The sequence below is a fragment of the Leuresthes tenuis genome, unplaced genomic scaffold (genome assembly GCF_036924035.1).
Source record: "Leuresthes tenuis unplaced genomic scaffold, fLeuTen1.0.hap1 SCAF_3, whole genome shotgun sequence".
In the NCBI taxonomy this organism is placed as follows: Eukaryota; Metazoa; Chordata; class Actinopteri; order Atheriniformes; family Atherinopsidae; genus Leuresthes; species Leuresthes tenuis.
In genome coordinates this window covers 13,901,719-13,913,479 of record NW_027325357.1, presented here as the reverse complement: position 1 = coordinate 13,913,479, position 11,761 = coordinate 13,901,719, and the positions used below count along the sequence as shown (strand labels likewise).

Sequence of the window (11,761 nt, the reverse complement as noted above, 5' to 3'; positions counted from 1 at the left end):
AGGGTCGAATCTCTTCATCACTTTCAGATAGTTCAGACTTTAGATAGATAGATAAACTGGATAGTGGATAGTGTAGTGGTATGATTGCCACCTTATGTGTGGGAGACCTGGGTTCAAATTCCCTGCATGAAATGAATCTGTCAAATGCATAAACATAGATTTTTAGACTTAGCGTATCTAATTTATAGAATATTCAGATTTTAAAGAAGAAGGAAGGTTTAGTTAAGATTCAACAAAGCACCCTTTTCAGAGCTTTGCCGAAATCGTCCAAAGTCCTGAAGCAAAAAATATACATTTCACGTATGACTCTGAGGCAACTGCACACAATCACAATAAAATGAAATAGACTTCTCTAAAATGTCTAAAGCAATGACTTTTAACATCTGGATGGAGAGAAACAGCGTGGATTGTTGAAGCGGAGTAATAGAAAGCCCAAAAATGAAAATTGTAGTGCAATGATTCAGGCTCAAGAGTTTTTATTCATTAAAGGCAGAAAATAATCCTTCATAGAGGCAGAATGAGCATAAAAAGTCACAAAGTCACACACCACGTGACCTGGTCTGAAATTCTGATTTGTCCGCAAGAAAATTCTCACCAATCAAATAACTTACAGTAAAAATTCTTTAAGATGCATACAAAGACATTTGTGTTCATTATAAACAGGTTTTAAGACCTAAAATCACATAATGTGATCAACATGTAAGTTCAGAAACAGTAAATCACATCTTAAAATAACCAACAATTATTTTTAAAAAAAAAAGCTAATTATACTGTACGTGCACAGCTTTTGTAAAAGGTAATAAAAACGTCACAAAGCAAACAAAAGCAGTTATTGATTTTGAATTATTAGCAGTCTGTTCAATCTTAATCTTAGCATTTTTGCAGTAGAAATCCATCTTGTTGGCACGAGTGCTTCAGGTAAAACTGGCAGCTTCCTCTTCATCGTGTACAAACGTCATCATTGCACTGCAAGAGGATGTACAAAGAGTTCAGCGTCAAACTCTGAGCTTTAAAGGTGCATTTACAGGCTGTTCGATGGAAATGATGCCTTAGTATCGTTAATCTAAATATCTTCATATGATTACTGTGTGCTACCTTTTAAATGAAAGCTGCCTTTCCCGCCTTTACATTAATAAAGCCACACAAATACTTCTCGAGAAGAAAGAAATGTTGATCACATAAAGTAAAAAGTAATCAGTACATCTTCTCGATGACTGGTCGATCATTTCGGTGACTCACCCACCCTTTACATCTCAATATCTGCTTAGGTCAAAGAGTTGCAACAAAATATCAGCATCAGCTCAGATGCTGAATGCTCAGTTTAACATCCTGGAAACAACTGAGGCTCTTAAACGACTCAAATACTCACTTAACGTTGTTTTATGAACTTGAAACTTGACATTTTCTCATTTCTTTTGAACTCTAAATGCATTAGCTTGGAGCTATTTGCAGTTCACTCAAAAGTGCTTGAAATGTATTCGAGAAGAGCACATATAGTGGATAAAAAATTCAATATTTGTGATCTTTAAAGTTACTTTCCAGCTGTTAGAATTTAACGATTCACATTACATCCTTCATTAATGTCTTAACTGGCACTGAGTTTTAACAAGGTCAGAGGAAAAGAGATTTTTCACACATAGCAGGCGAGACTGAACACTGAACTTAACATTGAGTCATTTAGCAGAGAGAAGAAAACACATTCAAGCTTCAAAGCACTGAAGTACCAGATCATACAGGCTAGAGTCAAATGAGCCTCTAAACAGCATCAGTCTTATCAGTCAATTTCAGCTTTTGATTAAAGAGCCAAACGCTGAGCTCCACTCCACCTTTGCTTCTTAAAGTAGCTTTTCTCTGCCAGAGGGCCACAGAGAACATATCTAAAGGATTCACACATGTGTGTTTTGAATACACTCATTGTTTACATCAAGTTCAAACTTAACTGCATGACTGTATATTAGGACTTTCACTGACATCTCACCACATTTACCTTTACACCTTTCAGTACACTGATGCACATGATGATATGAAATTGTGGTTCCCAGGCATTCAGTTAAAAAAAACATGAAATGATTTAACACTTTTACCAATGTGGTTGAATAATAAAGTAACTAACTAAAACTAAAACCAAACTCATAAACCTGGATTCAGTAAAAACTACACAGGACTAAATTAATTACAATTAATGGTTCCAAACGTATTTTGAACAGAAAAATACTCTTTAATATCAGTGTAAATTTTGGAAAATTTTCATTTGAGAATCAAATTGTAGGAATTTCTTATTATTTTCTGATGTTACTTGAACAAAAGCAGTAATTCAGTTATTTAAGAATGTAATTCATGGAGTCTGCATAAAAAAAGCACCTATAAGAGATCACCAGGAGGATCCGGCAGGCCTTCTACAATAATAATTACCTTTTTCAGTAACAATTATAGGTAGTTGCTGCTTTCATTTGTTGTTAAACCAAAAATGACAACATACATGTAGCATATCATATCCGCTTCATGAGATAAGGGATCGTTTTCCATCGTTGTATCTGGATGTTCATGGAGTAGAAGATATCGACTTCAAGTTCTAAATTTAATTTTTTTTTTATCATAAAACATAAACTCAGCATTGAGTAACGGGGTGAATAAAAAAGACACGGGAGGACAAACTATATAAATGTCAAATGAGTTGGTTTAGTGTTACATCGCGTATTGATGAGAACACCATGGAGCCAAGTGCTGCCAGATTTACCTACAACAGGAGAGCAGCACTCAATTCCTTGTGAAAAGCTCCATCTGAAGGAAGCCTTGACTTTCTGAACCAGATGTAAAGCCACTCATCCTCTTTATGGCACCATAAAGAGCAGGAGGTGAACGGCGTCTTCGATCGGCGTCTTTACTTCTGAAGGTGAAAGGCTTCAGTCAAAATCTGCGCTTTGACACAGATCAGACAGCAACCTCATTCTGCTCACAAACTTTGCCGGGGGCCTTTTCCCCCGTACTCATGTCAGCTGGCTTGTGACTTGCACTTGTTCCTGACACATTATGACCCCTCAGTGAAAACAGGGTCTATTCTGTTCCTGGATGGTGGCGATTAAATCTGTTGGTCTTCACACAGGTCACGGGGACATGCTGCAACATCACGGTGGGAAGCAAGCAACAGAGCCGGGAGGCAAAACTGTTGAAGACCATGTGCTGGGCATGTCGAAAGCCCCAAAGATCACAGGAAAGAACCCGGAAAGCTCTGGACTTGAGATATTAGGTCAATCATCTCACAGCTATCTGTCTTTGCTGTTTGTAAACTGCATTTGAAGTTGGAATTTCTATCTTATGGCGCTTTATACGACGTCACAGCCACAACAAGGTAGCAATCTCTGAGCTACAGGGTTTAGACTAAAAAAAATAAATTAAAATCAGCTCTCCTTCTCTTACATCTGCTTTGCTTTCCACCTGGGTTTTAAATACAGTGCATCCATGTTATGTCTCTGATATGAGCAACCAAAGTGTATCCATTTTTATGGAATAATGTCATTAGCTTGGCATTAAGAAAGAAAACAGAGAGAAGCCTGGCCTTGTCCAAAGGTCAGTGCTGCATTTAAGCACCACCTTCTCATCCAGTGTGCACCAAGTGTCAGCCATGCTTCACTTGTACACAATAATGTATCAACAATGAGTCACGACTGAAGATTCATTTCATGTCTGTTCCAGCAACAAAAAAAAAAACAAGCGATGCAATCATTATAAGACCCAAAGCCACACAACAGACCAAATTAATATCAGCAGCTCAGACAAATCTAATCTGCTGTCTGTATTGCTTTACCACCCATTTCTATATTAGACTTGAACATGACTGATCTCATTATAAATCTGAAGTAAGCACAGCAGTGAAAGCGTTCATTGCTGTTAAATTCTGATCGATGCTATCATCCAATAATTAATAAGAATTTATTAAGTTAATTCCAGCCAGTCATGTGCCTAAATGTGCACAACCATCTCCCTTTGAAGCCACTGAATGGATCCTGCTCCTATGTGAGAGCTTCAGATATTGAATAAACACGGAGGAAAGAAACATGTGTAAACAACAAGCACAACTTCAGCATCTGGCAATCTGGTAAAAAGCTTTGTCAATACAAAAACCAAAGTGGAAATGCTATAATACAGTCTGTTGAAGTAGGACCAGTAACTGCCCAAAGTTGTCATGGTGACGTCACCAAGCAACAAGCAGAAAGCTACGGTTAATAATACTGCAAAAAAAAAACCATGACTTGCCACATTCATCGGTCAGTTATTGTATGGATAAATCAAAGCAGATGTTAGGCAAGCATTTAAAAACTCAAACTTGTTTGATTTTAACAGACTGTTTAAACTTCATAACGTTGTCTCTAAGAGGTAACAAGTTTTCAGCACTGGTTTGACAGAACTGATCAATACAGCTTCTTAAAATCCTGCCGTCCATTATGGCCTCAGCTAATAATTCCAATCGTGGGCGATTAATCTGTCAATTACTTTCTCGAATAACTGGTTAGTAGCAGCTGTCTATAGAATGTGAGGAAATGCTGACTGATCTGTTAAGAAAATACGTGAATCAACTCTTTTTTTGTGGTCGTAGCTCTACTCTGCACATTAAGTAGTAAAAATCAGGCCAGCTTCTACCAGAAAGTCACAAACATGGTAAGAGCGAAGTGGCGTGATGGACAAACTGTGACTGCACAAAACTTAAAGGGTCAAAGTTCAACTACTCGCTCTTATGTGCGACTTCCCACTGACATCAAAATATTACTGGTAATGATTAAAGATGTCCTAAAAAGATGAATTTGTCATTCGCAGACTTGACATCTAATTTTCCAATTCGCTGCTGAAGCTGGTCTTTGTGGAGGAAGACACGTTTCATAAAGGCTACGAAGGCTGGTTTTCCCAGTTATCCTGCAAATATGGTACAAATGTGTACAATAACTTCTCTTGTTTTCAAGAACAGAGTTCATCACTCAAGTCTAAAAGGTTTTGCGGGCCTTTGACACAGATACTGACAGACCATGAAGATGCTGTAATAAGTGTGAAATTGTCTGAAGAGGCTACTCTGATGCCTGCGTCTCTATTGACGTAAAGGAGAGTCATGTTGGGGAAAAACAGATCAGTTCAGTGCGTTTTAACACACACACACACACACACACACACACACAGATGAACAGAACAACACAATCTACCCTATTTCTCTCTTCACAATATTGCTTAAACTAACTGGATTCACTCTGGATATTGTTTAAAAAAAGAAGGAAAAGACATAAAACAATCTGAAGACATATAGTGGACATCTTACCACAGGCTTCTGTCCTGCTTTGGCTGAAGATGAGATTCCCAGAGCCTTAGAGACGTCTTCTAGAGGTACGAGGTCTCCAGGTGAATCCTGGATAAAGTGGAGCAACACCTTTTCTCCACCTTGGATGCGCAAGAAAAAAAGATATTTCACGACCTCATGACAAAAATGATTACAAATCTCTGCTCTATTTGCTCAAATGAGCGATGTCACCATCTATACTGGGCTGCTGACACAACTTTACAGGCAACCAATCCCATTTTATGAACAAAAACTACAAAAGAGAGAATGACAAGATTTCACAAAGCATGTGTGAAATGTTTTGGGGTTTTCTGTTTCTTTGTTGTGTTCTCCAAGACGCGCTTGTTTCAGGAAACGTGTGGTTCCGGTTTTGTCACATTGTTGTTTTTTTTCTGTTTCTGTTCTCAGATGACGGTGTGTTTAGTGAAATCTTTTTTTCGTGTTATCTAAGATCTTCTTTCTTTCTTCCTTAGATGAGTTTTCCAAAATGTTGTTGTACTTCATTAAGTTTCATCACAAGCTGCTTTGTTGTCATTTTGTGCAGCCGTTTTATTTTTCTGAGATTTAAAATGCTGTGTTCACCGTTTCAGCGTGTTATCGTCTTTTGTCCAACATCGTTGCATTTCTCACCTCGGTGCCATAGAATGAATTTGAAAGAAAACTCAGATAAATTAGAAAATAATTCAGACGTGCTTGATACAATCTGTTTTTAAAGAACGAATGACCATTTTTGTCAGTTTGAGGTTGCTTAAAGGGGAACTCCGGTATTTTTAAACAGAGACCTTATTTCTGGCATGAAATACGTTTATCTACTCACTGAGAAACCAGTGCTGAAAACTTGGTGAAATAAAGACAGATAATGCCTAATTTAGAGGCTGCATCGTCTAAGCCCTGTTCTCTCCCGTTATATGGATATACGCAGATCTCGAGGAATCTAAATATCTTCCGAAGGACGCCGACTTTCCCCAAAATGTTCTCAGTTAGTAGATAAACGTATTTCATGCCAGAAATAAGGTCTAGGTTTAAAAATAGGTTTAAAAGTTCCCCTTTAAAAACATGACATTTTGGGTGATCAACCCCCACAAGAAGGACTTTATGTGAGGGCAAAACACTGAAAACGATGGAGACACACAGAGCAATGACCTGTAATCTACCTCCTCTCATGAATGCAAGCTGCCCTACAGCCCTGTCAAAGGGTACCAATGTGGTGATCCACAACATTAACCCAGAGGGAGATAAACTGATTTTTTTATTTGGATAGTTGTTTTCTTGACCTGGACAACAATCTTAAACAGCAGCAAAATCATATGAAACCTAGACTATTTTCTCAGTTGTTCTGAGGCTTAGTTTTAAATGCTCTTGGCTTCATCTTTCTATTCGCTGGGACAGCTGGAACTCAGAAGGAACAGCCATCATATGCAAACTGGAATATCGGTTGTTTGAACCCCCAGCTTTCCTTGTCTATATGTCGAAGACAATAAACCTCGCTTTGCTTCCAATGAGAGAAAAAAAACTAAATGTGACTGGTCTGAGAAGTGCTACATATATGAAGTTCATTTGTCAGTTAGAAAAATCAGTTCTACGCGCAGAGTTTCCCTTCAGAATTTTAAACTCGACTATTTGATTACATATTTGAACGCTCTAAACTTTTTATGTGTTTGCATACATGAAATAAAGATGTGAGGACAGCTCTAACATTAAAAGTAGATTGTTCAGAGTGAATTACGGTCACATTTCAACAATGTGATGCAGCACTGCCCTCTAGAGGACAGACTGCAGAAATGCATGCGTTTAAACAGGGCAAACTTCCCCTGCTTAAGTGTTGACCAGGTGATTTGAAAAACAATAAACACGTTTTGCATCCACTAACTCGCCTAAAAGTCCTTACTTTATTCATTTTATGAATAGTGACTGTACCTTTTGCCACAATGAGCATGCCTCCACTCTGGAGCAGATCTCCAGAGAAGTTTCCCTGGATACCGTCAGCACTCGCCTGAAAGCAAGAGAGACAACAGGCAGTCAGAGGAGGTGAGTGAGTCAATCAGTTACTAGAGTGTTGACCTTGTGACCACATATATAAAACGTATATGCACATAATTTTATGTGAGATTACGTAGAAAGAACAGGAGAATAAGGTGAACCTTTACTCGCAGATATCAAAGTAAGACTTTGGCTGATGACTTCTTACATCAATATAATCATTTATTTTTACTACAATTGTTCTAAATATTCATGTTCAATTATGAAAATGAGACGTAATCTAATGTCATAAATGACAAACAGAAAATATAACTAAATAATAATCAACTGTATGAGTATTTGTACACAAAGTAACAAAAGCTAATGAATGCATGAAAACAATTTATATATATATATATATATATATATATACACACAGCAGTGTCACGTTAATAATTACACAACTACATCATCAAGTTACCTTTGCAGCTATATCGCGCACTTTCTTCCCCAAAGCAGCAGGAACGACACTTAAAGCTGTGTACCTGAGTGGGAAAAGAAAAAAAATACAGTTTGCGAGACAATCTAAAGATGCAAGACTCAATGAAACCAATCCTTTGATTAGTTTAAATGCACAGCAGAATCTTTAACCACCAAACAAATACACAAAGTATTTCTTACATTTGAAAGACAGTCCAAAATGCACTGTATAAGTAAAACTGGTCATCTTTCGGAAACTAAAGCAATCATAGCCATAGTCAAAATATTATCCAGAAAAAAAAAAAAACATTTTGTTGACAGTTGACAACGATGTGTTTACTGCACTCACCGTTTGAAACTCAAATCCTTGTAAGACTTTTTTTGTTCATCCACATAAATGGCTACAAAAAGAAGATAAATGATGATTATTCACGTTGTTCTTCACAACAGGACTGGCAGTCGAGAGCTTTTCTGCCATCAAAGTGTGCAACAAGGTCACAACAATGACTGTCACTGCAGACAGAAGTAAGGTCAATAAAACTAAAGTTTTTTTCCCCCGGTCTGAAAAGAGGTTTGAAATCTTCTGCTTTTATACGTGTGGGAATTTAAAGCTGCCATGTTAGTTCGATTTTAACATTTTCTTATTTCATATCTGTTTTATATCTAATATTTGTGAGGAGATTATTTTTGTATTGTAAATGCAAGTGTTTGAGTTAATTTTGGTGTTTTGTTGTTGATTTAAACAAAATAGATGTTTAAATACTGTGATGGACTGGCGACCTGTCCAGGGTGTACCCCGCCTTCGCCCAATGACTGCTGGGATAGGCTCCAGCCCACCCGCTACCCGATTAACGGATTGACGGTATAGAAAATGGATAGATGGAGATGTTTAAATAATAGTAAATAGATAGTTTTCTGTCAAAAAATAAATTAGCTGACAACCAAAAATGATTAAAAATTCATGAAAAGTCAGAGAAGAAACATAGAAATTAGTTATGTAGGAGAAAACTGTTTCAGTGGACGTGAATTTTTGACCAGACAGATGTGGTAATGTCCACATAGTTAATAACTTTCAGAATATTCTTCATCTTATTAAGCCTTCACCAAAAGGCAAAGCAGTCTAATTTTATGTTGCTTACATCCTTTAAAAAACCCTCCTTCCTTAAACTCCTGCGCCCCAAACTCCTCTGGTCCGACTCCCACCAGTGAGACACCAGCCGCCTTCAGGTCAGGCTCGAGTTTGCTGATCTCTGAAGCCATCCATCGACACACCTGACAGCCAAACCTACGCAGGAAGAACAAGACAACCGGCTGGTCCTTCCACAGAGACTGCAGCTCTACTGCCTGAAACACAGGGAGTAAATGGCAGAAAAGCAGGTGTAAACATAAGGGAAATGGAAGTAGGTGTAAGTGGGAAATCAGGAGTCATATTTAAACAGTGTCATAACGATGTGACGTCACGTGTGTATTCCCATCATATCATCATTATATCACCGCAGACTTATTAAGCAGCAGTTATGTCAATGCTGAGAGGTAATGGCTGGCTTAATGGAGTGTCTCACAGTAGGGAGCCAGGCCTCTACCAAGCAGCACAGCTTCATTACAAAATGAGCACAGTAAAAACAAATCCCTTAAATTAAAAACTCCTTTAAAAAAAAAAGGGGGAAAGCTTCAGCTTTACATGAAAAGTAGCTTACCTCTCCACTGTCAAAGCTCTTAAGTAAGTTCTTTCCAACTTTAACAAGATCAACTTTTGCCATTTTCTACACCTAAACTACACGCACTTTTAAACGACTCCGATTTAACAAATCCAAGTGAGACAAACTGTCTGTAATGAGTAAGTAACTTAACGTATACTACGCCCGCACATCGGTTGCAAAACACATTCTTCCTGAAACGCCCACTCATCATTATTCTCCAATCAGACTCTGGTGGTACCCAAAATTCAACCAATCAGAAGGTGCGTTTAAAAAAATAGGAGGCGGGACTTTGTAGGAACTGGTTTCAGCATGTGCAGATGTCCCTATGATCAACTCCTATTAAATATTTTGTTTCCCTTTTAAATCTGTTATTTCTCCGTATAATATCTGTTGTATAATGCCTGTAGTCTGTGTGAAACAGTGGATGAGTCGTTTTAACTTGAACTCAGACTGGTGCCTGAATATGTGTAAATATTCAGTTTTTCATAACACAGATTGTATAAGGTGTCTATACCACACCTTGAAAGTTCAAAGGTATTTACTGCCATACCTTTGTTTGCTGTCTTCGGCCGAGTTTTATAGAGTTTGAACAGCAGTTTATTTTCTTTTGAACTGCTGGTAAACCATTTTCTGATTTAAAATCAGTGGTAATCAAACCTGGAGGGAAAACAAGTCACAGTTTACTAAAACTCTGTTTTAAGTATACATTAAAGGTGATTTTATTTCCTCATACTGCTTCTACTCAACTACTTAATTTCAGAAAGAAATATTGTACTTTTCACTGCGGCCTTATCACACAACCACCAGAGAGATCATACCCGCCACCACAAAGTGATAGAATATGTGCAACATGGTCTTACAAACAATGAAAGATCTGATCCTCCCAAGATGATGCAACTTTGACCCGCCCAGTTTGTTGTCAATGTAAATTCTCAGGTCCAGTATTCCCAGTTTTAATACCAGCTGAACTTGTGGGAGTCCAGGAGTCTAATGTAGTTGGTAACTTGAGTTTAAATTTGCAGTTTTGTCAGTTATCTTAACAACATCACATTAATAAAAGCATGCTTTCACATGTGCCCATTAGTTAAACTAGAAATGATTTAATGAAAAAAAATCAAGCTCATGTTTCAGTGACAGCCATTTTAATACAACATCCCTTAGGAGTTTTTCCTCCTCAACCCGCAGGCCAGATTATCACACAACAAGTCAATTAGACATAATTAGCCTGCTTTTAGAGGTGATCCTAAAATTAAAGTATTTCTGCAGAGACCATTACTGTCAAAGAAAAGACGGCAGAAAGCTGGCACTTTAAATTCTTAAGGAGGATATTACCTCTCGTGTGAGACATCCCATCTGCTCCACAGAAATAAGGTTGGCCGAAAAGATTTACTTCAGACGATTACCATTTCTCAAATAGCAGACACAAAATACAACCACTGCGGAGAAACTAAGATTTTTCAAGGCAGACATATACATGACACTTAGAACAACTGGGACTAGTTTGAAGCCTCTTTTGGCTCAGTGTTGCTGGTTTTACTGAAACATGATGAAAGATGTGTTGTTATTTCTAATCTCTATTTTTTTAGATTACCCTGCTGTACCAAATCAGAATATCTTCTGTGAAAATGGTCTACTGTGTCAAAAAAACTGTCTCATAAAAGTGGTTTTGAGCAATGGTTCACCAGGCTGTCTAAGTGTTGTTCAAAGTTTGTCTTTGGATATTGCCTGCTTTACAATTCAGGCTGTGTTGAAGAACAGGTAGTCCTACCAAATAGTGACCGAATAGTTATGTTAGAATGCTTTTTTAAAATTAATTTCTGCACCTTTTTCTTATTTTCCTGACAATACATAAAGATCTACATTAAATAATAAGTTAAATATTAGCAAACTGGGGAAAACCTCAGATGAATACATTATTTATAGTTTTTTAGTTATACATAATTATATGAAACAAAAAAGAAACAAGTAGTTTACGTACATTTATTTGCAAAATGATCAACACTGTTGACTGGAAGCTTCAAAGTTGAGAAGACGCTGACATTTCACCCAAACCAAGAGAGACTAAAAGTTATCTGTTAGTTGTTGCAAATCCAAGAGTTTGAATTAGTTTTGGTGTTTTGTTGTCAATTTTATACAGTTGGATAGTTTTCAGTCATAAAAACTGATCTAAAATTTAAAAAATGTATATTTTGAATGAATGCAAAGTCAGATAAGAAACATAGAAATTAGGCCTGTAGGAGAAAACTGTTTCAGTGGAAGAAGAAGATCACTGTCTGGTCCTTCCACAGAGACTGGAGCTCTA

General features: G+C 37.4%; 1 protein-coding gene across 1 annotated transcript; it reads right to left on the bottom strand.

Moving 5' to 3' along the window:
* Nucleotides 1–459: 459 nt before the first annotated feature.
* On the bottom strand, nt 460–9,662 carry prxl2b (peroxiredoxin like 2B). Its single transcript, XM_072381930.1, has 7 exons — nt 9,457–9,662; nt 8,899–9,103; nt 8,109–8,160; nt 7,761–7,824; nt 7,238–7,313; nt 5,303–5,421; nt 460–966 (listed from the first exon to the last, which is right to left on the bottom strand). Exons 1-7 carry the CDS (start codon nt 9,517–9,519, stop codon nt 940–942), a joined length of 606 nt encoding a protein of 201 aa, XP_072238031.1. The 5' UTR covers nt 9,520–9,662; the 3' UTR covers nt 460–939.
* Nucleotides 9,663–11,761: the final 2,099 nt, after the last annotated feature.

Coding starts and splice junctions, on each gene's coding strand:
- prxl2b (XM_072381930.1), bottom strand. CDS start 9,519: ATGGCAAAAGTTGATCTTGTTAAAGTTGGAAAGAACTTACTTAAGAGC. Junction 5,422..7,237: donor CATGCTCATTGTGGCAAAAG/GTACAGTCACTA, acceptor TGCGCATCCAAG/GTGGAGAAAAGGTGTTGCTC. Junction 967..5,302: donor AAGCAGGACAGAAGCCTGTG/GTAAGATGTCCA, acceptor ATCCTCTTGCAG/TGCAATGATGACGTTTGTAC.